Source organism: Schistocerca gregaria, chromosome 7 (assembly GCF_023897955.1).
Source record: "Schistocerca gregaria isolate iqSchGreg1 chromosome 7, iqSchGreg1.2, whole genome shotgun sequence".
NCBI classification, from domain to species: Eukaryota; Metazoa; Arthropoda; class Insecta; order Orthoptera; family Acrididae; genus Schistocerca; species Schistocerca gregaria.
In genome coordinates this window covers 286,465,333-286,492,067 of record NC_064926.1, presented here as the reverse complement: position 1 = coordinate 286,492,067, position 26,735 = coordinate 286,465,333, and the positions used below count along the sequence as shown (strand labels likewise).

Genomic DNA, 26,735 nt, shown 5'->3' with positions numbered 1-26,735 from the left:
TGAAGATACGATACGAGAAATTAGGGCTCCTACGAAGGCATACAAGTAGTCGGTTTTTCCTCGCCCTATTTGGGAGTAGAACAGGAAAGGAAATGACTGGTTGTGGTAGAGTGTACTCTCTGCCATGCCCCGTACGGTGGCTCCCAGAGAATACAGGGTGTTACAGAAAAGTACGGCCAAACTTTCAGGAAACATTTCTCACACACAAAGAAAGAAAATATGTTATGTGGACACGTGTCCGGAAAGGCTTACTTTCCATGTTAGATCTAATTTTATTACTTCTCTTCAAATCACATTAATCATGGAATGGAAACACACAGCAACAGAACGTACCAGCGTGTCTTCAAACACTTTGTTACAGGAAATGTTCAAAGTGTCCTCCGTTAGCGAGGATACATGCATCCACCCTCCGTCGCATGGAATCCCTGATGCGCTGATGCAGCCCTGGAGAATGTCGCATTGTATCACAACCGTCCACAGTACGAGCACGAAGAGTCTCTACATTTGGTACCGCTGTTGCATAGACAAGAGCTTTCAAATGCCCCCACAAATAAAAGTCAAGAGGGTTGAGGTAAGGAGAGCGTTGAGGAGATGGAATTGGTCCGCCTCTACCAATCCATCGGTAACCGTATCTGTTGTTGAGAAGCGTACGAACACTCCCACTGAAATGTGCACGAGCTCCATCGTACATGAACCACATGTTGTGTCGTACTTGTAAAGGAACGTGTTCTAGCAGCACAGGTAGAGCGTCCCGCATGAAATCATGATAACGTGCTCCATTGAGCGTAGGTGGAAGAAACTAAAATGAGCTCCAACATGGAAATCAAGCGTTTCCGGAGACATGTCCACATAACATCTTTTCTTTATTTGTGTCTGAGGAATGTTTCCTGAAAGTTTTTTCCGTACCTTTCTGTAACACCCTGTATATGTAGATGTAGATACGATTTACCAATGTATCTCCTGTCTTCCTTTCCTGGCCACGCACAGCATCACATGCTTCAGTCAGAGTTTCGCGCAGTGTATCTGGTTAAGGGAAGTTACGGGACAGGAGTGCTAGTTGTCTAATGTTTTAAGTAAAACACCTGAACGCAGAGTCCCAATTAAGTTTATTTTCAGCTTGACAGCAGACGGGTCGCATTTAGCCCAGATTGGCAGCCCTCACGGGGAGAGCAGTGTGGGCGGCGTACGGCGCTGCGTACGCCACAGTGACAGGAGTCCAATACGGCGAGCTGTTCATCCCAGGATGGCTGCGCTGTAGGCAGCATGATACGGGGCGACGTAGGCAGCAGAGTAGGGGGCGGCGTAGGCCACGGGGGCTGCGGCAGCGGTGTAGGCGACGGGGGCGGCGACTGCGTGGGCGGTGTAGGCGACGGGGGAGGCGGCCACGTAGCTGGCCAGCAGGCCGGGGGCCGGCTTGGGGCCGGGGGCGGCCAGGCAGGCGGCCACCACGGCCAGGACGACGAGCACCTGCAACGAAAAGCGCCAACTGTTACGTGCACTGCGAAGCCTCAGACTCCAACAGAGAAATGTTTACCTGATCTCGTAATTTACATCAGAGACAATGTTTCTGACACGACATGGTTTTAGTCAGCGATGCCTAGAAGAGAAAAACAAAAACAGAGGAAATGGAAAATCAGTGGAGGAACTCTATAGATGATAATGTAAGACGAGAATGAGTAAAGACATGAAAACAATTGATGATCGAAATTCGCGGAAAATACATTCAAAAATGGGAAATACGATTTCGTTTGTGAAGATGCTTCTTGAAGAATTAATGAAGCAGGTTCTTTAGGGAACAGCAGAATTCGGAACACTGAAGTGAATTTTAGTGTAATAGCAAAGGAACAGAAGTATGAACCAACATTTATGATAGCTGAGGGCCTTTTTAATCTTTCACTTTAAATAATCGATCGTCATGGTGGTGAACAAACATTAAACCACTCACCTCCTGCGATGTTCTACTTGTTCGAACGTGTACAAGAGAAGCAGAGAGCTTTGAAAATCGAAAAAGAAAAATGGTTGAAATGGCTCTGAGCACTATGGGACTTAACATCTGTAGTCATCAGTCCCCTAGAACTTAGAACTACTTAAACCTAACTAACCTAAGGACATCACACACATCCATTCCCTAGGCAGGATTCGAACCTACGACCGTAGCGGTCACGCGGTTCCAGACTGAAGCGCCTAGAAGCGCACGGCCACACCGGCCGTCTGAAAATTGAAAAAGACATGTGACTTTTACTATATTACTGAAGAGATGAACATCAGATTATGTCGAATGCTCGAGTGAATTCGAAAAGGGTGGCAAAAAGAACGACAATGAAAAAACGAAGCGGCAAATTCATGTGTGGCATATTCCAGCCATGATATAGGTATAACATCCCGGTTTACTTGCAGCACCTAATTGGACCAAAACATCAGCTTTCACTGATAACTTCCATACCCTCCTTCAGCAGCTGTGGACGCCGATATAACGACCAGTTCACCAGTGGTTGTTCGACTTATGTAATGTTGTCAGAGGTCATACCGTGTATGCGACGCTATTGACGTCGAACTCCAAATTGGGAAAATTTGGTACAAGGATATAGCAAGAAACTTTTTCGCCATTATATTGCAAATGCCGAATGGCGAAACAAGAGCGATTAATATCAAATAGGTCCTCCCTATGGGTTTTAAATTATGAGGTCCGTGAAAGATATATTAAAACACAAGATTTATTCAACTACTGTAGCAAGAATTTATGTACCATATTTGATGACTATGGTGTCTCTGGTTGCAAATTCTAAGATCAAATCTTTAGGGGACATAAAACGGACTGAGAACTCATATTACACACCTGTTTTAAATCTGCGTTTATTTCTTTGTGGAAATGTATTCTAGCAATTGCATGCCTTGGCTCTATCTTTCACTTGATTTTTAGCTTCCCTATACTACAATCGATGTCGAAATTGTAGTACGCAAAAAGAAAGACTATGTCCACCCCAAAAATAAAATATTTAAAGTGTCTTAGAAACTTCGTGGTTTGCTACCAACTAGTATGGCACTTTATGACTGTTTACATTGTTTGTCATTGCTGGATTAGACGAAGTGTTTTTGTCTTCGCAGACTGGTTTCACCGCCTCTAGTCTGTCCGAGGACGCCGAAAGTACAGATGGATTAAAGTTCACTGGAGATACAGTAGTAAAACCTTTTCGTACTTTTCGCCATTTTATGGGAAAACATGTAGCGGGTAATGACCTGGTGCGAATCTTTTGCTAATGTCCGCGTTTAAACGTCTCACCCCGTAACGGAATAGAGATTTAAGTATTTATTTACATTTTAATACATTAATTAGTTCGCTACAATAGCTACAAACGGATCCCAGGTCTCCCACAGCTGACAGTTTCAACCTATAGAGGGATCAGAGTAAGAAGTACTGGCGAAAAAGGAATTTCTACATTCCGCAATGTGCCTCATAGAGCTAATGTATTGCACAGTATTGCTTCAAATCACATGTGCAACTATTACATGAGAATTCCTACTACTCAAAGGCTTTAACGTCTGCCAAGACGTTCTTAAGGCCGACAGAATAAAGTTTCCTTTTAAGTGCAGCACGAACGAAACAATATTCTGTGATACAAAAGACCGTAGCAGCTCTAATGTGACTACGTTACCACGCAATAGTCGGGTAAGGATTCTGGAAAATAACTGTATCTTGTCTCCTTAGACACATTTACTCTGTTAACTCACAACAATACTGTGTAGGAATGTTATTTGAAGTAGAAACTCTGTTTCGTACATAGAATTGCGCTAAAATATTGTCGGCAACTAAGAAATTCCATTCAAAGACGCTGCTCTATGACAGGCTGCTATATGTGAATAATACTATCGTCGTCCCCAAGCTGTTCCTGTACTGTACGCTGTACATTATGTTATACACTGTGTTCATGTCCTTCCACAATTAGCGATTTCTTAACCGCCATATCCTAACCATGAAAAATAACACCCCTCCCCCACCCATGACAGCACGCCATCCGTACAGTAGGCGCTACGCATATAGACAAGCAACTTTCTTCAGACAATCGCCAAACCGAAACCCTTCTATCAGATTGTAACACGGCACAGCATGGATCATCAGTCCGAATCAATGTTTTGCAGTCATCTTCTATCCAGTGGAATCGCTCTTTACACCTTAATACTACAAAAATTTTCGGCCTATGAAGAGACGTTCGATGATTGCACTCCATTCTTTTTAATTCCCTACATACTGCCATCGTGCTATCTGCAAAGCCGGTTACACTTCGGAAATCACGCGTTATTTCGTACTCTGACTTCATGTGACATTTTGAAACTACCCTCCAAAATGCTCGACATACCCTGTCCGTCAGTATATGAGGTCTGCCTGGTCTTCCTTTAGTTGTGGTTCTTCCATCGCTTTTCAAAAGGACAGACTTAAAAGGGATGAAACGTCCCTGTAGGACCTGTTAGTCAGGGGATGTTCGAAGATACTGAGTTCTTCTGCCCGACCCATTCTACTCTGCTGCCAACACAATACGTCCTACCTCCTTTCATACTGCCGGGTCCATCTCTAGAGGCAACTAGTGGTTATTTCGGCATTACTTAAGATGTGCGGAAACTTTTCATCATATAAGCCCTTATAGCAAGAACACTGCAAGTAGTATACCAGGTGTTATAGGGAGGCAATGTATTTTCGCCCTGACTGACTGGTAATGGAGTGGCATTCCCTGAAAAATCTCACTAAAGATTTCATAGTAAAGGCGTGGAGAAAAATAAAAAACGAAATTCGAGACTTTAATACAAGTTATACCTGTTGTTGTTGTTTTGGTCTTTAGTCCTGAGACTGGTTTGATGAAGCTCTTCATCCTACTCTATCCTGTGCAAGTTTCTTCATCTCTCAGTACCTAATGCAACCAACATCTTTCTAAATCTGCTTAGTGTATTCATCTCTTGATCTCCCTCTACGATTTTTATCCCCCACGCTGCCCTCCAATACTAAATTGGTGATCAATTGATGCCTCAGAATGTGTCCTACCAACCGATCCCTTCTTCTAGTCACATTGTGCCACAAACTCCTCTTCTCCCCAACCCTATTCAATAACTCCTCATTACGTATGTGATATATCCATCTAATCTTCAGCATTCTTCTGTAGCACCACATTTCGAAAGCTTCTATTCTCTTCTTGTCCAAACTATTTATCGTCCATGTTTCACTTCCATACATGGCTACACTTCAAACAAATACTTTGAGGAACGACTTCCTGAGAGTTAAATCTATACTCGATGTTAACAAATGTCTCTTCTTCAGAAACTCTTTCCTTGCCATTGCCAGTCTACATTTTATATCCTCTCCACTTCGACCATCATCAGTTATTGTGCTCCGCAAATAGGAAAACTCCTTTACTACTTTAAGCGTCTCATTTCCTAATCTAATTCCTTCAGCATCACCCGACTTAATTCGACTCAGTCCATTATCCTCGTTTTGCGTTTGTTGATGTTCATCTTATATCATCCTTTCAAGACACTATCCATTCCGATCAACTGCTCTTCCAAGTCCTTTGCTAGAATTACAATGTCATCGGCGAACCTCAAAGTTTTTATTTCTTCTCCATGGATTTTAATACCTACTCCAAATTTTTCTTTTGTTTCCCTCAGTGCTGGCTCAATATACAGATTGAAAAACATCAGGGAGAGGCTACAACCTTGTCTCGCTTCCTTCCCAACCACTGCTTCCCCTTCATGTCCCTCGACTCTTATATCTGCCATCTGGTTTCTGTACAAATTGTAAATAGTCTTTCACTCTCTGTATTTTATCCCTGCCACCTTCAGAATTTGAAAGAGAGTATTCCAGTCAACATTGTCAAAAGCTTTCTCTAAGTCTACAAATGCTACAAACGTAGTTCGCATTTTCTTTATCTAGTTTCTAAGATAAGCCGTAGGGTCAGTTATACCTAAATGTCATTAATAATGGAGCACTAGCTGAAATAAATGTATAAAAATATTAGCTGTAGCTTTGTTGGAGGAATCGTCCCGCTATTTTGTTGACGCGATTTAAGGACGATCCAAACCGCTACGAAAATGACCACCTCAAAGTCGTGTGAAACGAAAGAAGAAGAGGAGAATGGGAAAATGATAGTTAAACACAAGTCCTTACGAGACCAGTGTTTTAGCCACAGCACAATCGAAACAGAGGGAGAATGTGGTGACTGTCCGAGTTTGTTCTCATTTCTTCCCAGCAGACTGAAGGTACACCGTTACCAGCAACTGTGTCCCACCTGTTGCCACAACTTGATAAGGATCGTCGACAACTCAAACCAAAAATTCAGTGTGAAAACTCTGAGTCTTTCAACTTGCTGCCACTAGCTGGTGACGTCCAGTGACACACCTTCTTCCGATTATGAGGCCACAGCTTTCGCAATGGCGCCAACAAACCAGTGGCTGTCGGAGTCGTTTTCACCCCTTCACAAGGTACTGAAAGTATCGCGGTCACCATTAAGTGCATGCCACCTGTTGACACTACTCGATACAGATAATCGAGGACTCAAACCGAAAACCTCAGCGTGAAAACTCGGACTCTTTCAACGCTGCCTGGAGCTGGTGACGTACAGCGGCAGAATGGCTGAGGCCGGCTCTACTCACCGACTTGATCATGTTGTGGGTTGGTTGTCTGCGAAGTAGACACTGTGCCCGTTGCCGGCAGAGGGCCTTTATATACAGTCAGCTGTTCTGGCATGGGCGTGCGGCCAGAGCACGTCGCATGGAGGGTGTTACGTGGCGGCGTGCGTTGCGCTGCGTGACGTGACCGGCCTTACGCAGCCGCATGTGTGCAGTCGCAACTGGCACACGGCAGCTGGCAGCGGAGCCGGAGCCGCGGCGCAATCGCGGAGCGTCACATGCGATGCGACGCGATGCGGCGGTACGTGACACTCGGTCAGGGACCCCGTCAGCTGGCCGCCAGTGTGTCATGGCTGCACCACGGCGCTTGTCTGCTGTAGAATATCACTGCTTGATTATTGTTTCTTACAAAAGAGTGTGTAAGTAGGCTGTTTAGTTTTCTATGTTGGTAACATCACGTAGCGCTCTATATGAAAATCACTGACTGTGATGTGTGAAGTCTGTGGCTGGTTTGCATTGTTGGAATATTTGCTATTGTAGTGCTGGGCAGTTGGATGTGAAGAGCGCGTAGCGTTTCGCAGTTGGAGGTGAGCCGCCAGCAGTGGTGAATGTGGGGAGAGAGATGGCAGAATTTTGAGAGAGGACGATGTGGACGTGTGTCCATCAGAAAGAGTAAATTTGTAATACTGAATATCATTAATTTTTATTAGTTTTGAACATTATTAAGGTAAATACATTGTTTGTTCTCTATCAAAATCTTTCATTTGCTAACTATACCTATCAGTAGCTAGTGCCTTCAGTAGTTAGAATCTTTTATTTAGCTGGCAGTATTGGTGCTCGCTGTTTTGATGTAGTTCGAGTAACGACGATTTTTGTGAGGTAAGTGATTCGTGAAAGGTATAGGTTATTGTTAGATTCTTTAGTAGGGATTATTGAAAGTCAGATTGCGTTGCGCTAAAAAAAAAAAAAAAATTGTGTCAGTGTAGTGTTGGTCAGAATAAGTAAAGAGAGAAAGGTCTGAGTACGTTCAGTTCTGCTCAGCTGTGTGACAATCAAATAACGTAATAGGTTTATCAGCACAGTAATTCATAAATTTTTCTAAGGGGATGTTTCAAGTGCAATAAGAATGTCATTGTTAAATGCAGATGCGAGAGCGGATAGGTGGAAACAGTCCACCGAATGCCTTCATAAAGGGGACGACTTGTCTGCAGACGTGACTGGAGAAGGAACAGGAGTCGAAAGGGAAGAGATAGGGGTCTAGTATTAGAGTCACAATTTAAAAGAGCTTCTGATGATTTAAGATCAAATTAGGCAGAATTCAGCGATAAAATTCTATCGGAATTCCAAAACTTATTGCAGGAAGTGGCAAAAAAGCGGCTATTCACGTTGGTATGTACAATGTAAGAGACTGGCGATGTGCCATCACACTTTCGGGAGAATATCATCCACACAATTCTGAGGACAGCAAGAACCGACAAGTGCGAGAACTATCGTAGCAATCAGCTGAGCGGTTAATTCATCCAAGATGCTGATGAGAATAATACACGGAAGAATGGAAAACATAATTGAGGATTGTGATGATTAGTTTGACTTTGGTAAAGGTAAAGGCACCAGGGAGCCTATACTGACGTCTCGGTTGATAACGGAAGTAAGACTAAAGAAAAATCAAGACACTTTCACAGGACCTCGAAAAAGTGGTCGCCAGTGGAATATCGCGCAAGATATTCAGAGTTGTACTGAAAATGGGTGTCAGCTATAGAGGGATGCGTAATGTACATGGAGCAAGAGGGAGAAATAACACTGGGAAACTAAGAACCAAGGTGTTGGATTAAAACGGGTGTTGCACAAGAATGTAGCCTTCGCTACCTACTGTTTATTGTACACATTGAGGAAGCGACGATGGAAATAAAAGAAAGGATCAAAAGTCGGGTTAACATTCAAGGTGAAAGGGTATCAATGGCAATATTCACTGATGACATTGATATTATCAGTGAAAATGAAGAAGAATTACAGGATCTGCCGAAAGAAATGAACTGTGTAAATACTATAGAATATCGAATGAGGGTATATTGAAGAAAGACGAGAGTAACAAGAAGTAATAGAAACTACAATAGTGAGAAGCTCAACAACTGGACTGATCGTCACGAAGTATAAGAAGTTAAGGAATTCTGCAACCTAGGCAGCGAGAAACCCATGACGGACGGAGCAAGGAGGAAATAAAAAGCAGACTAGAACTGGCAGTATGGCATTCTTGGCCAAGAGAGGCTTACTAGTATCAAACAAAGGCCTTCATTTGAGGAAAAAATTTCTAAGAATGTACGTTTGGAGCGCAGAATTGATGGTAGTGGAACACGGACTGTGAGAAAACGGAAACAGAAGAGAATCGACCCATTTGAGACGTGGCGCTACAAAAGAATGCGAAAATTAGGTGGGAAATTAGGAAATTTGTGTTAAGGTCATATGGGACCAAACTGCTGAGGTCTAACTTAAACTGACTCACGCTACGGACGACACACACACCAATGCCCGAGGGAGGATTCGAACCTCCGAAGGGGGGAACGGCGTGGATCGTCACAAGTCGCCCCAGACCGCGCGGCTATCCCGTGCGGCAAATTAGGTGGATTGATAAGGTAAGGAATGAGGAGGCTGTCGACAGAATGGTCGGGTAATGGAATACATGGAAAAAACTGATCAGAAGAAGGGACAGTAGGATAGGACACCTATTGTCAGGAAATACTAAAGGGAGCTGCAGCGGAAAATAAACTTTAAGGCAAGAAACTTGGCTCTGAGCACTAGGGACTTAACATCTGAGGTCATCAATCCACTACAACTTAGAACTACTTAAACCTAACTAGCCTAGGGACATCACACACATCCATGCCCGAGGCAGGATTCAAACCTGCGACCGTAGCGGTCGCGCGGTTCCAGACTGAAGTGCCTAGAACCCCTCGGCCACACCGACCGGCGGCAAGAAACGACTGGAATACATTCGGGAAGTAGTTGACGCGTTAGGTTACAACTGCTACTCTCTGATGAAATGGTTGCGAAGCGAGGATTTCGCAGCTGATTACGTCAAACCATTTAAAAGTTTGATCATTAAAAAAACACTTCATCTACGGATATCTGCAGGACTATTGTTAGATACAGACGTCTCTTTCTGGAGGCTGGTTGTCACTATTATGGCTAATCATGTTTCTCACTTGCGGATCTAAACAAGTGTAGGTTCTGCAGCCTCGATCTTCGTCTTCTTCCTACCGATCTCTCCCCTACAACTTTTTCTTCTGTCATAAATTTTAGAATACTGTACCTTTCTCATGACACGGCAAAAACATTCAAGCTTCCTGATTTTGACTGTGTCCCTCAATTTCTTACACTTATTGATTTGCCTCAGAACTTTGCAAAATCCCCTTGCTGTACGAAATCGAAGTAATATTTTTGGCTTTTGTTGCGATCTCATAGATGGTTCAATAAGCAACTCACGGTCGCAGCACATATTCCGTTACACTACACGCTAGATATTTATTCTCCTTTTACTCTACAACAGCATCCGATCATCCACACTTTTAACAAGATATTGCTTTATAGGACACACCACTGACACATTATCTTTATCTAAGCCACGTTTTACTCACTCATCGAATCTGCCCATCCCACTGTGCTTCATCATTAACAGCCATCATTACTTAGTTTCCACCTGTGTCTATTTTATAACTGACTGGGATTCTGGTTTTGGCTCTCAGTTCCTGTCTACTAGATCTCATGGCTCCCAATTTCCTCTGATCCTAGTTACGTGTAACAAAGAAAACTATTTTAGCCACCACTTATTAATTAGCTATTAAATTTTCCGTAATATTTGTATATCATTAATTATTTTCTCTCTTTTCTCAAAAGGCACACAAATGCTTTTCAGCTTTCTGAATAACTAATGAATGCATAATTTTTGAAAATGTCTCAAGCAACAGACATTGTCGACGATCTTTCATTTGTACTAAATTTATGAAATATATTCCCAATTACGGAATCTGCGTTGTGTAGAAAGCTGTTACCTATTGATGACAAATGAAAATTCATGAAGACAGGGACTCGAACCCAAATTTCCCGCTTGTCGCTAGCGGTCCGCTTAACCATTTAGCCTGTCGAGCACGCTCTCCTGAACGACACCAAAACCGTGCAGCATGGTGCTGAGTTGAATTCGGGTTCCTTTCTGTCGTTGGTTTCCAAGAAGAATAAATTTTTTGTCTTTTGTGTAGCACTTGTGATGCCTACTCTACCACGTCAATCTGGAATACAGCAATTTCAAACCAAACAGTATTTAATATTTTAAACTTATTTTGTTGCATACATTACAACCAAGAAGTGTGAACAGTTACTTCTGAATCACCCAGCATGTGGCTTTCACCAACAGAGATTCTGAATGTTACATGTCTATTGGATTTTGGTTAGGTACACTGCTCACAATATACAGCTCTTCAAAATTCTCGTCATAAATGTTTTCTTTGTCCTTAAAATTGAATCACTTTTCATGGTTATTCATTAACTGTGCCACTCAGCCTTATTTCTAAGGAACTCGTTCCGTCTGGCGCCGCCAGCAGCCACAACGGCGGTCATAAGCCTGAAGATGGTCTGAGGAAAGTGGCGAAACCGGTTCTGACAAACAATAAATCTGAAAAAGTGACCGACACTGTTTTTATTTGATTGTTAGAAGTGTAAATGGACCAGAGAGGTAATTCTGACGTTGCGGTTGACAGTGGAAGCAAGAATCAAGACACATTCATAGGATTTGTCGACCTGGAAATAGTGTTCGACAACGCCAAATATTACAAGGTGTTCAACATTCTGAGAAAAATGGGGACAAGCTATAGGAAATGACGGGTAATATGCAGTATGTACAAGGGCCAAGACGTAACAAAAAGAGCAGAAGTCCAAGAATGAAATGCTGGGATTAAAAAGGGTGTAAGACAGGGTTGAATTCTTTCGCCGCTACTGTGTGTAGGTCGAAGAAGCAGTTTCGGAAATAAAAGAAAGGTTCAAGAGTGGAATAAAAATTGATGGTGAGACAATACCAATGATTAGATTATCTGATGACATTATTATTCTCAGCGAAAGTGGGAAAGAATTAATGATAAGATGAATAGAATGGAATGAATCTGATGAGTACAGATTACGGATTAAGAGTAAGTCAAGAAAATCGAATGTATTGCGAAGTAGTGGAAATGACGACAGCGAGGAAACTTCAGCATTGCTGATCATTAAGCAGATGTAGTCAAATAATTCTGATACTCAGGTAGCAAAAAACCCATAGCGTATGGAGCAAGGAGGACATAAAAAGTAGACTGGCACTAGCAAGAAGGGCATTCCTGGCCAATAGAAATCTACTGCCAACAGACAGATATTCAATTTGAGATATCTGAGACTATACATTTTGAGCACCTCATCGAGTGGTTATAAAACATGGACAATGGGAAAACCAGAAGAAATCGGAGATATTTGAGATGTGGTGCTACAGAAGAGTGTTAAAAATTGGGTTGGCTGACGTGATAAGGAATGACGAACTTCGCCGGAGAATGGACGAGGTGCGGAATTGATGGAAAACACTGACAAGAAGAAGGAACAGGATGGTAGGACATCTGTTAAGACTCATGGAGATTGGAATGCATACAGAAAATAATTGAGGACGTAGTTTGCAAGTGCTTTTGTGAGATAAAGAGGCTGATACAGGAGAGGAATTCATGGCTAGTCACATCAGACCAGTCAGAAGACAGATGACTCAAACAAATTAAGAAATAAATCATCAAATTTTATCATGCCAATGACAGTATGTATCTCATTGTCAATTTCTTCATGTTTTTACTATTTGAAAACGCATTCGTCCCAATAACTGTGATTTAATAAAGGAAATTCTGGGTTTTGCGCTAGAACGCTTGTGATCCAGTTCGTATGAACTGCCAAGAAAGATTAGCTCTCAGGCCTCACGTACTTCTCCCCACTCCCATGGTTCACTGTCATGCCGTACTGTGAACTCGTTACCATTAGCTTTATGAGAACTAGCATCCTACTCACTGACATCGTAATCCGCAGCCTTGCTTAATGCAGTGAATTTCTTCAGCTATCTGGCAAGTTCTAGTGTATGTAAAATTTTGATACTAAAACACGTTTCCTAGCAATAGAATGAACTCCACTACTTCTTTTTTGGCAATGCTTTGTGCCCATGATATTTATAACATTCGTCGGTACATCTCTTTTCGAATACTGCAGTCTTCTGCATTGTAGCATTACTAAGTGTCCATGCCTCCGTCCCGTAAAAATATTCTGAGATTGCACAGCATTTCTTTATTGGGAATCGTAGTTGAAAGTTTAAATTACGGACCGAAAAAAAATATTTCATTTTCAAAAAGGCAGCATTAGCATGTTCAATTCTGCTTTCGATTTCCTAGGTCTGATCTACCTCATAATTTATCGAGTTATCTAGAGGGTAGGATGAAGGGGGGGGGGGGGGGCGGGGGTGGAAGTGGAGGTCCCGGAGGAATGAAAAATATTCAGAGGTTTGACAGAAACGATCATTCGAAGTAGACGATAGAGTAAACACAGGCTCTGAAATGAACTATGAGTTAGCTATAACCTTCTTCACCTACTATACAGTGACTCAAAGTTTTCCTATACCAAGCTATTTGCTTTTCATATGTTGGAAGGTTGCACCTGAAACAAAACCCACTAAACGTCGGCTCTGAACCGCATTGAATATTAACCATTTGTCCTGGGACGCCGTGTACTTTGATATTCTTTCCGTGGCTGCCACGTAATTAGTAATACCTGATGAGATTTTCGGGCTTTTGCTAATAACAAGGTATTCTGTTTTTCTAAAATTCGTTTTGATGTCAAAATCGTTGATGACTTTATTAAATTCTTCAGATAATGTCTGTAGTTTACACTGGGTGCCAACAATAGTGAGCCATAAGCATAGCGTACATTGTTGATCACTCTCCATTGGTTTTTCCATCTATTTCTTCGTCTTCTTCCTGATCTCCCTCTTCTTCTTTTTCTTCTGTTATGGTACTTTATCTCAAGTATGATATTCACACATTTCTTCTTCCAGTGCATTAATAATCGGGAGAATTTGCCAGGAGTCTTTCACTACTCATATGGTCTACATGTTCCTTCTCTTTTTTTTTTTCCTTTTTTTCATTTAACTTACGCATTGCTAAATATTTTCTTACATCCTCATTTCTTCGGCTTTCGTCCCTTGTAACATTGCTCTCAGAAACATCATATCTCTACTTTCTTTACGTTCTAGACTTCCGTCGGTAAGGGTTGGTACTGCTATGGTTCTATACAATTTAAGCTTTGTTTACTTCTTGACTTTGTTCTACAAACTATTTATGATCGTCCCACATATAGAAATATAGTTATTTCATTTTTGGTCCCAGTCATTGTGGTACTCCTAAGTGAAGTCGCATAATAAACATTTAAAATATTTCATTTTATCCAAGATTTCATTATGTAAGACTGTTTCAGATCTTAATGGTTGTATGCCATCTCTTTCGTTTTATCTACAGACAATATTACACTCTAATCTGAGCCTATAATGTGCAACTTACACGCCCCCATTTTCATTCTATGCATTCAGGTTTAGATCATCCCCATATGAAGTTGCATTTAGGCTAGTTCGACGATGTAACCATAAGTCTTTTCGTGTCACCGCTTTCCATCTAGTTATATATTAAAGAATGTCAGAGAAATATAGGAACTTTGTCGTACGTCCTTTGTGTTCAATAGCTCTGTAATTAAACTTCTCACATTTATAACAATATCACTGTTTGTGTATACACTGTTTAGAGAATTTATGAAGTGGTATGGTTAACCTTGTTCATCCATTATATTGCATACCATTTCTGTTTTCACTTTATCAAATGCTTTTTCAAAATGTATAAAAGGAAGAAGGGCTTTCCTACTGAATACTCATCTAATAGAACTGTGGCTGGCACAACAGACGGTTGGCAACTCAATAACCTGTCTCACCTGCGATGAGCCAGTATTCAATTCAAGCACTCACTAAATGCATTTGCAACGCCACATCTATCCTCTAAATAATACCCACTTCTATGTTAGATATATCTTGCCTGAAGATGGCCTTGGAATAACAGTTAAATAGACATGTGTTATCTTACTCGTCGCAATACGTTTTAATGTTTCTCCATCGCAACTGGTGATAGTGGCATGTTGCTATTATACCTTTTTGAATGATTATGATATAATGCTGGCCGGTTTCACTCTCTTCCAGTAGCTTCACCAGTTTATCGTGCCTCACTCTATCAGAAGCATTTTCGTAATCAATGAATTCAAGCCACATACCTTGATTCATATCGTGGCATTTTTGTATCAGAATATTCACTGAAAATAAGGCTACTCTGGTAACCATACTGTAACAGATTATAAACCGATTTTCAGTGATACTGCATTCTAGTTTTGTGTATACTACATTGGGAAAAATTTTAAGGAAACTTTTGGAGGCTGCTACCTCAAGATGATCTGCATACATTCAGAGCATTGTTCTGGATTAACCATTTTTCTAACCTTTACGAAAGTATATTTTAGCCATTCCGTTGGCATCCGTACTGTTTCGTATATTGTGTTAAAATAAAAAAACAGTAACTAAAATTGATCATTTTATCGCATTATGGAGTTCCACTGGTATTTCAACTATATTGTGTAATTTCTTCATTTTCAAGCGTTCTAGTGCATATTCCAATTCGCTTTTTGTAGTGGGTGGACCATGTAGTGCTACCTCCTTTTCACGTCGACTCACGATGTTCAAAAAAGTTCTTGTATGTAGTCTTACCATCCCGTAAGTTTCTAACACGTATCCAGGATTAGGTTCCCTTCTTTATTTTTGATTACCCTGTGCGTATTAGGTTTCCGTACTTCAATCCATAAAAACGGGACCCCTATGTCACCACTTTGCTGGCCGTCTATCTGTCTGTCCGTCTGACAGCTAAAAGCCCTTTTTGTCAGGAACGGATAGACTTTTGTTGTTGAAACTTTTGTTACTTAGTGACTCTACATGACTTTGGTGGAGTAAAATTTCAAGCCTCGAAGACAATGCAGTCCAACGATATGGTCATTTATGTCACATACCTTGATTCTCGCAAACTCACTCATCGGAACCCGTAGGGTATTTACCCGTTCGTCCGGAACTGTAACATTTGGCAAGAGGCAATGTTTCACAGTTCCAGTAAAGGAAAAAGTCCAAAAACTCTGTATTTCTGATTATGCCTCACTGAAAAGTCTGGTATTTCTTATATGACTGCCTATTTATAAGGAACTTTGAGACGCATCAAGCTGAAATTTACTTCCGATACTAAGATATGTTCCATGGTGACATGTTACCTTCCGTCAATGCAATCAAAAGATATGGCTATTTCACTTACATTTTTTTATACCCAAATGCTCACTCATCAAAGCCTGTAGGACACTGCCCTTTGGTCTAGAAACGTAAAATTAGGCACGAATAAGTGTTTCACTCTAGAAGTAAAGGGAAAAATCTAATATGATGAAGTCCTATACTCCGTCACAGAGCGTAAGGGAACGATGCGGGAGACCCGCACCACCGTACTAGGCAAGGTCCTAGTGGGGGTGGTTTTTCCATTGCCTTCCTCTGACCGTAATGAGGATATATATACACCTGGAAATTGAAATAAGAACACCGTGAGTTCATTGTCCCAGGAAGGGCAAACTTTATTGACACATTCCTGGGCTCAGATACATCACATGATCACACTGACAGAACCACAGGCACATAGACACAGGCAACAGAGCATGCACAATGTCGGCACTAGTACAATGTATATCCACCTTTCGCAGCAATGCAGGCTGCTATTCTCCCATGGAGACGATCGTAGAGATGCTGGATGTAGTCCTGTGGAACGGCTTGCCATGCCATTTCCACCTGGCGCCTCAGATGGACCAGCGTTCGTGCTGGATGTGCAGACCGCGTGAGACGACGCTTCATCCAGTCCCAAACATGCTCAATGCGGGACAGATCCGGAGATCTTGCTGGCCAGGGTAGTTGACTTACACCTTCTAGAGCACGTTGGGTGGCACGGGATACATGGAGACGTGCATTGTCCTGTTGGAACAGCAAGTTCCCTTGCCGGTCTAGGAATGGTAGAACGATGGGTTCGATGACGGTTTGGATGTACCGTGCACTATTCAGTGTCCCCTCGACGATCACCAGAGGTGTACGGCCAGTGTAGGAGATCGCTCCCCACACCATGATGCCGGGTGTTGGCCCTGTGTGCCTCGGTCTTATGCAGTCCTGATTGTGGCGCTCACCGGCACGGCGCCAAACACGCATACGACCGTCATTGGCACCAAGGCAGAAGCGACTCTCATCGCTGAAGACGACACGTCTCCATTCGTTCCTCCATTCACGCCTGTCGCGACACCACAGGAGGCGGGCTGCACGATGTTGGGGCGTGAGCGGAAGACGGCCTAACGGTGTGCGGGATCGTAGCCCAGCTTCATGGAGGCGGTTGCGAATGGTCCTCGCCGATACCCCAGGAGCAACAGTGTCCCTAATTTGCTGGGAAGTGGCGGTGCGGTCCCCTACGGCACTGCTTAGGATCCTACGGTCTTGGCGTGCATCCGTGCGTCGCTGCGGTCCGGTCCCAGGTCGACGGGCACGTGCACCTTCCGCCGACCACTGGCGACAACATCGATGTACTGAGGAGACCTCACGCCCCACGTGTTGAGCAATTCGGCGGTACGTCCACCCGGCCTCCCGCATGCCCACTATACGCCCTCGCTCAAAGTCCGTCAACTGCACATACGGTTCACGTCCACGCTGTCGCGGCATGCTACCAGTGTTAAAGACTGCGATGGAGCTCCGTATGCCACGGCAAACTGGCTGACACTGACGGCGGCGGTGCACAAATGCTGCGTAGCTAGCGCCATTCGACGGCCAACACCGCGATTCCTGGTGTGTCCGCTGTGCCGTGCGTGTGATCATTGCTTGTACAGCCCTCTCGTAGTGTCCGGAGCAAGTATGGTGGGTCTGACACACCGGTGTCAATGTGTTCTTTCTTCCATTTCCAGGAGTATATATATATATTCACTTAACGTTACCGCTGGATATATTTCGTAAACCACATCAAATACTGGCGAACCGATTCCACAGACCGAACGTGGCCATCATTTGCTGCTCACAATTGCAAACTCTGCCGTAATGAATGTCGTACACGCCGCAGTGCATCTGGTGTAATGTCGCCGCAGGCTGCCACAATACGTTGTTTCATATCCTCTGGGGTTGTAGGCACATCACGGTACACATTCTCCTTTAACGTACCCCACATTGAACATCCATTGGCCTGACGTGTCGGGACACACTCTATTAAACTCCGTAATTGAAAACGGAATCCACGTGTGTACGTGTACTTCACCCCTCATGGTAATGTACATGTGCGTCAGTGAAAAAGACCAATAAAATGGTGTTAGCATGTGGACGTAATGTGCTGTTCCAGTCTCTTCTGTACCTAAGGTCCATCACCGTTCCCTTTGGATCCCTACGTAAGTCGGTGCTCTCCGATACACACGATCGAACAGCGGAGGAGTGGTACTCAAGCGTCAACTTTAGGTTACAATATCTCCAGATGTAATTAACATTTTACAATGCAACAAACGGCACTGATTACGTATTTATTTATATGTTCAGATGTGCTAACAAAAGTAACGGGGTTCCATTTAAAAAACATAGGTTTGTGTTAAAAACATACTTCCGTGCATTTTTTTATGATTTGTATTAACCAATTACACTATCCCCTCTCCTCACATTCGGTCTGTGGAATGGATTAGTCAGTATTTGATGTAGTTTACGAAATATATCCAGCGGTAATGTTAGGTGACTCATCCTATATATATATATATATATATATATAACTCCGTACGGAACATTCAGTGCGTGAGTTTTATTTGCAATTTTCCCTCTTGCCGTTGTTGTACCTTCTTTAATCTTTTTAGACGTACCATAATTCTTACACAAACTGTACAAATAGTAAAAAATGTCGAAGACAGTAATGAATGGATAGAGTGTCTCAGAAGAATTCATACCATTTCCACATCAATGAAGATAGCTGCTCGGCCGAAAAGTTCAAATTATGACTATAAACCTCTGTTTGCAAAAGAAGCAGTCGATTACACTGGAGCGTATCAATTATATGCATTTTTTTATAACTTCGGGATAGTTTTTGCAATTACGTTTAGAATAATATCTTCTATTTACCTTTCAAGAAAATTCTATGCCCTCTACTGCCTCCCCGAAGAAAATGAAGGCAATACTCAACCTCGTCCAATTCCTCTGCGAGCATTAAGTGCTGTTGTTACGCTGTGTTGTACTTCGCTCATGTTTATGAAGGTGATGGAAATATTCGGAGTATTTAAGACACACCACACGACAACTGCCGGTAGAACTAATCGCCATAGACCACCCGGTAACATTGGCTACCATCTTGGTCACTGTGCGTTCGGCCTCTTTCTTCAGTTTTTTGCTGGATCAAATAAATTATAGGTTACTTTAGAATCTATTCTATCAAGGAGGTTAGGTACTATTTTAACCTTCTTGCTCAGAGTGGTACCACTGTGTCAGTGCTTGTAGACGGGTGCTGCAATGTGGCTTTTGCTATTGAAAAGAAGCCGAACGCATGTTAATTACGTATAGGTGTCTCGAACATAACGTGGCGGATACTGCAAAGTCTTTCCTCAGTTACCGGAATAACAAGAAAAACGAATATACCAGATAAAGAGAAAGACGTTCTATTACACACTCGTCATAATTCGCGGTGACATTGAAAAGCACTTATCAGACAATCCGCGCAGATTCAAATAAATTCAGAGGAACAATATACTTCTGTAAACGTTCTGTTACTTTCATTTAATAGTTATGTGAGAGATAAACATGAATTTATAGAATAAGATACCCAAAGACCTAAACAACTATTAAGTGGAGAGGCATACAGTAATAATAATTCGTAGACAGCTAATGCCCAGTTACCACCCCATCAAATATTCCGTATGGCACCTTTAAGCATAAGATACGGTACCAGTCTGACTTCAACAAACTGGTTTTTAAAGTTATAATTTACGCCTATAATTTATGAAAAAATAGGCCTACTTATGGTTTCCAATAAAACTGCAATTTCAGTCCATAGTTTCGGAAATGTATCTGGATTATGATGTTTTTCATGCTCAGGATACTACAAACAACTTCTTATTTTCACGAAACTTATCGGATTCTCACAGTCCATGTTTCGTATGTGAAAACGTCGGATGACTCGACCGAAGAAGAACAACATGAATTTCAGCTTGGTCGTCCGAAGCCTGTAGGCATCTCATTCGCTACACATACTCTGAGAAAAAAACAATGTCCACCACGGAGAAATTACCCCAGTTAGATGGAAATCCGTATATATTTTGTACATATTCAGATAAACAAATGATTACAGTATCAGAAAAATTGGATGATTTATTCAACAAAAAGAGCTTCACAAACTGAGCAAGTCACTATCGCTCTTGTTCACCTCTGGTCTGACTGCTCGTTGTTTGTGTCCTTCGGAGGGCTATCGAGCGAAATTCTGTCCAATTGGTGCGTCAGATGGCCAAAATTCCGAGCTGGTTGGAGGGCCTCTAACCGTTCTCATTTCATAGACGTTCGCTGACCTTGTTTTTCAAGAAATTTTCGCCACGTGCAGGCGTCAATTATCTTGCAAAGGCCGGCTTACCACGAAGGACAACAAAACAGGCCATAACATATTGTCGACGTGTCGTGCTGTAAGGGTGCTAAGGATGATAACCGAAGTGATTCTGCTATTAAATAAAAATAACGCCCCAGACCATCAGTCTTGGTTGTAGGGCGTATGACGGAGTAGCCAGGTTGGTATCCTTCAACATTCCAGGGAGTCTCCAGTCACGTCTTTGTCTGGATTCTGAGTAGAACTGTCTTCAGTGATGAGTTCCGCTTCGAACGGAGCCCCGATGACCGCCCCGGGCTTAAATTACAGCAAGATAATGCCCGCATGCACACGACGAGGGTTTCTACTGTTTGTTTTCGCGATTGCTATACAATGTATAATAGAAATTACTGCTGTAATCGACATGCATTGTTGTTAATAGGCTGCGGATGAAACTCATTTAAATGTCAAGACACTTTATCCATTTAGAATAATATAATTCTTTTTCTATTTAACACAGCACCCGGCCGTGGTGGCCGAGTGGTTCTATGCGCTTCAGTCTGGAACCGGTCGTAGGTCCTAGGTTCGAATCCTGCCTCGGGCATGGATGTGTATGATGTCTTTAGGTTATTTAGGTTTAAGTGGTTCTAAGTTCTAGGGGACTGATGAGCTCACAAGTTAAGTCGAATAGTACTCAGAGCCATGTGAACTGAATTTTTAACACTGCACTATAAATATTAGCGACGCAGACGAGTCCTAAGGCATCCTCCCTAGTGTGTTGTCCATCGACTGGTAGGTTTTTCCGCGATTGGCGTTTATCAGACCCATTACAAAATAAGTACACGATCCCGGTCTCCTCTTTTCTCCTTCGGTGACATGCTACGGACAGAATAAACACAAGTGTGCAGTTTCATTTGCTACTGTGACCATAATACAATAAGGGCACTACTTAAAAATAACACACGTTCCACTAACGTCACTCAACATTCCAGGATCGTAGTGTGTCGGGAAGATTGGCACTCTACAGATTATAGAGTAAGATGGCGTGGTGGTAGACACAGGACTCATATCCTGGAGGATGCCATTTCCTGTCGGTAGCTACCTATCCAGGTTCCGATACATGACATAAGATGAACTCCAAGATGGATCTTTTATAAAGGGCGCAAACGATTTCTAATCATAGCTTTCCCTACTCTCTCTCTCTACTGACGCCGAACCAGACGAAAAGTTAACTCAATGTTCCTTTCATCTAAACCTATTTCTAGACCGCGAAAACCACCTTGCGATGTGAAATGTAGGGTCAATAGAATACCACTGTGTTAATAAACCTTCCCTGTGGATTTCGTGAAGAAATGTGTCTCCCTCCTTGTCCCCGAGCATCTCTGAATTCTCCTCTAAGTACCGGAATGCTTACCCCTTGCCTTTCAATTGTGGTACACAGTCACATTTGTATCTAGACATTCGTCCTTCATAACCACTCTAAGTGGAACTTCAAGAGACTACCAATCCCAGATCATGGAATCTGCAACCTCATGTGTCCTATCAGCCGTATATCAAAATCTGTATTCTACATCCACATCAGTCATAGCGGCCCAACTCCCTTTTCTTCCCTAAACCCACCATTCCCACAACTTGACTTTTTCCCCGCGGCATAACCTGATGAGTCAAATCATTATGACCGTCGTCTCCATAGAGCGATGATTCACATTTGGAATGTAATGCAGCAGCCATTCAGCCATTCCATGTACCATGAATTCGACAGGTTTTCAGGACTTTTTCGCAGGTACGTGGCACCAGACGCTTACGCTCAACCCTCGCAGTTGCCATAAATTACGAGCCAGTGGTTTCAGTGTGCACGGCTTGCGTCCAGTAGCGCTTCATATACGCTTCATACGATTAAGATCAGGCGAATTTCATCGCTAACGCATCAACTGATTTCGCTATCATTTTCCTCAAACCTCTTTTTGACACATTCTGGGGACATGAAGCATGAAGGGTCGCCGGTGGTCCTCAATAACTTTCAAGTAATTCACAACTGTCATGCCTTCGACAGGTCCCATGAACGCCCGGATGAATGTCCCACACAGGATAATACTCCCTTTCTCTCAGTCCGCGCCCTTAGTGTGGTAAATTTTCTAGCAGCCTCTCTTGAATGACGGATTACTCAGTCACGACCATATACCTGGAGGTATTCCGACACGATCAAATACACATCTTTAGGAAGCGGATGCATGATCTGTCCGAAAAGGTGTCTTATTTCCATTGACCCACGTTCCATTCACAATGATTGCCTCCCTACTGCAAGGGCAGCTGCAAATTCCGTACTGTCTACATGGGAACATGTGACGGTCTTCTGCATCGGAGACCGTGTTTAACAATTTTCGCTGAACGGTTTGCTGCGTAATACTTGTGCCTGCAGCAGCCTGTACTCTGCCTTCATACACTATGTGATCAAAAGCATCTGGACATCTAGCAGAAAATGGCTTACAAGTTAGTGGAGCCCTCCATCGGTTATTCTGGGATTCAATATGATGTTGGTCGATCCTTAGCCTACATGACAGCTTCCACCCTCGCAGGCATATGTTCAATCAGGTGTTGGAAGCTTTCTTGGGGAATGGCAGGCACGGAGGAGAGGTATCTATGTCGGTCGGTGAGGGCTGGCAGGAAGTCGGCTTTGTAAAACATCCCAAAGGTATTCTATAGGATTCAGGTCAGGACTTTGTGCACGCCAGTCCATTACAGGGACATTATTGTCGTGTAACCACTCCGCCACAGACCTTGCATAATGAAAAGTGCTCGATCGTGTTGAAAGATTCAATCGTCATCCCCGAATCGCTCTTCAACAGTGAGAAGCAAAAAGGTGCTTAAAACATCAATGTAGGCCTGTGCTGTGATAGTGCCACGAAAACCAACAAGGGGTGCAAGCCCTTCCATGAAAGACACGACCACACCATAACACCACCGCCTCCGAAGTTTACTGTGACTACACAAACTGACTGATGACGTTCACCGGGGCATTCGCCATATCCACACCCTGCCATCGGATCGCCATATTGTGTACCATGATTCGTCACTCCGCACAACTTTTTCCACTGTTCAATCGCCAATGTTTACACTCCTTACATCAAGCGAGGCGTCGATTAGCATTTACCGCCGTCATGTGTGGCTTATGAGCAGCCGCTCGACCATGAAATCCAAGTTTTCTCACCTCCCGCTTAACTGTCACATTACTTGCAATGGATCGTAATGCAGTTTGGAATTCCTGTCTGATGGTCTGGATAGATATCTGCCTATTACACAAAACGACCATCTTCAACTGTCGGTGGTCTCTGTCAGTCAACAGACGAGGTGGGCCTGTATGCTCTTGTGCTGTATGTGTCCCTTCACCTTTCCACTTCACTATCACATTGGAAACAGTGGACCTAGGGATGTTGAGGAGTGTGGAAACATCGCGTACAGACGTACGACACAAATGGCACCGAATTACTTGACCACGTGCGAAGTACGTGAGTTCTGCGGAGCGCCCCATTCTGCTCTCTGACGAAGTCTGATGAATACTGACGTCGCTGATGTGGAGTGTCTGGCAATAGGTGACAGCACAATGCATCTAATATGAAAAACTTATGTTTTTGTGGGTGTTCGGATAGTTTTGATCAAATAGTGTATGCGTCACACATCACCGCCTGCCATGCCTTATAGACCGGACAAGCTACCGACTTTCAAAAAGTTGGAGGAGGCGTTGACATCCAACAGCTTGATTTCACGGTATTTCAACAATTGTTGGCAGATTCTCATGACAGTAGAACACGAGTAGACGGCGAGCTTCGACATTTTCGAGATGCTCGTTCTCAAGAGCTGTCGTTCCCAACGTCTCTTGTGTTCGCGGATGATTCCCCACTCCCCTCTGCTCACTCATATACTCTGCTTACTGCATCACGTGACCGCAGCGCAAACAGGCAGCATAGAGTCTCGCGGGGGGGCAGTGGAAACGTGGTTTTGGCTCATGAGTTTGTATCTTTTACTCTGGTAGCAGAGTGAACATGGTTTTATTTATTTTATTTTTTATCTGCCTTGGGTAGGCGACATTCTGATTTCCTTTGATGAAACTCCCTAGCCAACACGCAGTGTGTGAAATCAAAACACCAAATGAAACTTCCTTACTGATTAAAACTGTGTGTCGGACCGAGACTCGAACTCGGGACCTTTACATTTGCGGACAAGTGCTCTACCAACTGAGCTACCCAAGCACCGCTCACGCTGCGTCCTCACAGCTTTAATTCCGCCAGTACCTCGTCTCCCACCTTCCATACTTCACAGAAGTTCTCCTGGGAACCTTGCAGAACTAGCACTCCTGGAAGAAAGAAGCAGCTCTCCTGCGAACCTTGCAGAACTAGCACTCCTGGAAGAATAAAGAAGCAGGAGAGCTTGTGTGAAGTATGGAAGGTAGGAGACGAGGTACTGGCGGAATTAAAGCTGTGAGGACGAAGCGTGAGTCGTGCTTGGGTAGCTCAGTTGGTAGAGCAGTTACCCGAAAAAGGCAAAGGTCCCGAGTTCGAGTCTCGGTCCAGCACACAGTTTTAATCTGCCAGGAAGTTTCATATCAGAGCACACTCCACTGTAGAGGGAAAATTTCGTTCTCAAAACGCCAAATATTCGACACAAGCCGACTGTCAAGATTTTAACAACAAACTGGTGAAGCATTCGTAATAAAGTCCCTTAATTAACCGCCCTCCGACTGTAGTGATCAAATATTATTCTCGGAACAGAGAACTGGGCGATACCTGACATATAAAGCTGTGAAAAATTTCACGAGTAATGCAGCATGCATCTTAAACGAAGAGTAAATGTCAGAGGAGAGGGGAGTCTCCACTGATGTCTTCAAAAATAGTAAGTTGTTGCACGGGTTTGTATCGTTTTCCCGTAAGTCTAATAAGCGCAACAGGTACACATAACATAGAATTTAGTTATCAAGAATGTATTCTCTCACACTATTTACAGCAGTCTGCCATCGTTGGGATAAATTTTCGGTTTACGCGACTGTAGGAATCACGTGGTTTGGGGCGAAGAACTTGTCGGGCTATGTTAGGAGCGCATTTTCATCGGGAAAGGAAATCCCTTGCAGATTGTTGATACAAGGCGGAAAAGGTGACGATTTGAGGGCGCAAGATCAGGGAAATAGATGAGTGCGGAATGACTTCCCAATCCGACTTCTGTACAGTGTTTTTTGTCAGTCTAACAGAGTGCAGGTAGGCGTTCTCATTAATGAGCATCCCTTCACACAGTCTTCTTGGTTGTTCTTCTTGGGCTGCATATGCAAGACGTCTCAGTCGTTGACAATACATGTTAGCAGTGTTGGTTAAACCTTGGGGTAGCAGTTCGTTGTACACTGCACCGTCTCTGCTCCACCACATGCAGAACATCATCCTTTGTGAATGCGCACAGATCTTTGTATGGGTAGTTGCCGCTTTGTTTGCGCTCAGCCATTCCTTTCTTTTGTTTATGTTGGCATAAAGACACCATGTATCGTCCTGCACAAGTAACGGTACAGGATAGGAATGGTCGGTGATGTTCATGACTCAACTGATGAAGAGCAAGTGGAGATGCACATATGGCTACCCGCTCATTTTTGTGATTTTGGCTTAGAGCATGTGGTATCCAAACACCCTATTTCTGAACTTTCCGCATTGCATGGAACGTAGTATGACAGTGGAATGATCACAGTTCATAACATCTGACACTTCCCGAGAACACTGTCTTAGGTCGTTATTGATCAGTGCAATTAAACACTCTTAATCAAACCCCAAAAGTCTTCCTGATCCCAGAGGATCACTAGTGTCACAACTATCCTCCTTGCTACGAGAAAATCATTTTCTCGCCGTTCTGAAAAAAATGGTTAGACTTATACGCAATTCAAATATTTTGGACTTCATAACTACAAATAGGCTTGACTTTATCAACAGTGACAGTATGTTGTTGTTGTTGTAGTTGTTGTGGTCTTCAGTCCTAAGACTGGTTTGATGCAGCTCTCCATGCTACTCTAAACTGTGAAAACTTCTTCATCTCCCAGTACTTACTGCAACCTACATCCTTCTGAATTTGCTTAGTGTGTTCATCTCTTGGTCTCCCTCTACGATTTTTACCCTCCATGCTGCCCTCCAGTGTTAAATTTGTGATCGCTTGACACCTCAGAACATGTCCTACCAAACCGCTCCCGTCTTCTTGTCAAGTTGTGCCACAAACTCCTCTTCTCCCCAATTCTATTCAATACCTCCTCCCTAATTATGTGATCTACCCATCTAATCTTCAGCATTCTTCTGTAGCACCACATTTCGAAAGCTTCTATTCTCTTCTTCTCCAGACTATTTATCGTCCATGTTTCACTTCCATACATGACTACAGTTCATA

The 26,735-nt window shown here is 43.1% G+C and overlaps 1 protein-coding gene across 1 annotated transcript; it reads right to left on the bottom strand.

The window, feature by feature from the left end:
• Positions 1-1,089: 1,089 nt before the first annotated feature.
• On the bottom strand, positions 1,090-6,679 carry LOC126282117 (cuticle protein 19.8-like). The gene is made up of 2 exons (XM_049981584.1): positions 6,637-6,679; positions 1,090-1,467 (listed from the first exon to the last, which is right to left on the bottom strand). Exons 1-2 carry the CDS (start codon positions 6,646-6,648, stop codon positions 1,234-1,236), a joined length of 246 nt encoding a protein of 81 aa, XP_049837541.1. The 5' UTR covers positions 6,649-6,679; the 3' UTR covers positions 1,090-1,233.
• Between the last annotated feature and the right edge of the window lie 20,056 nt (positions 6,680-26,735).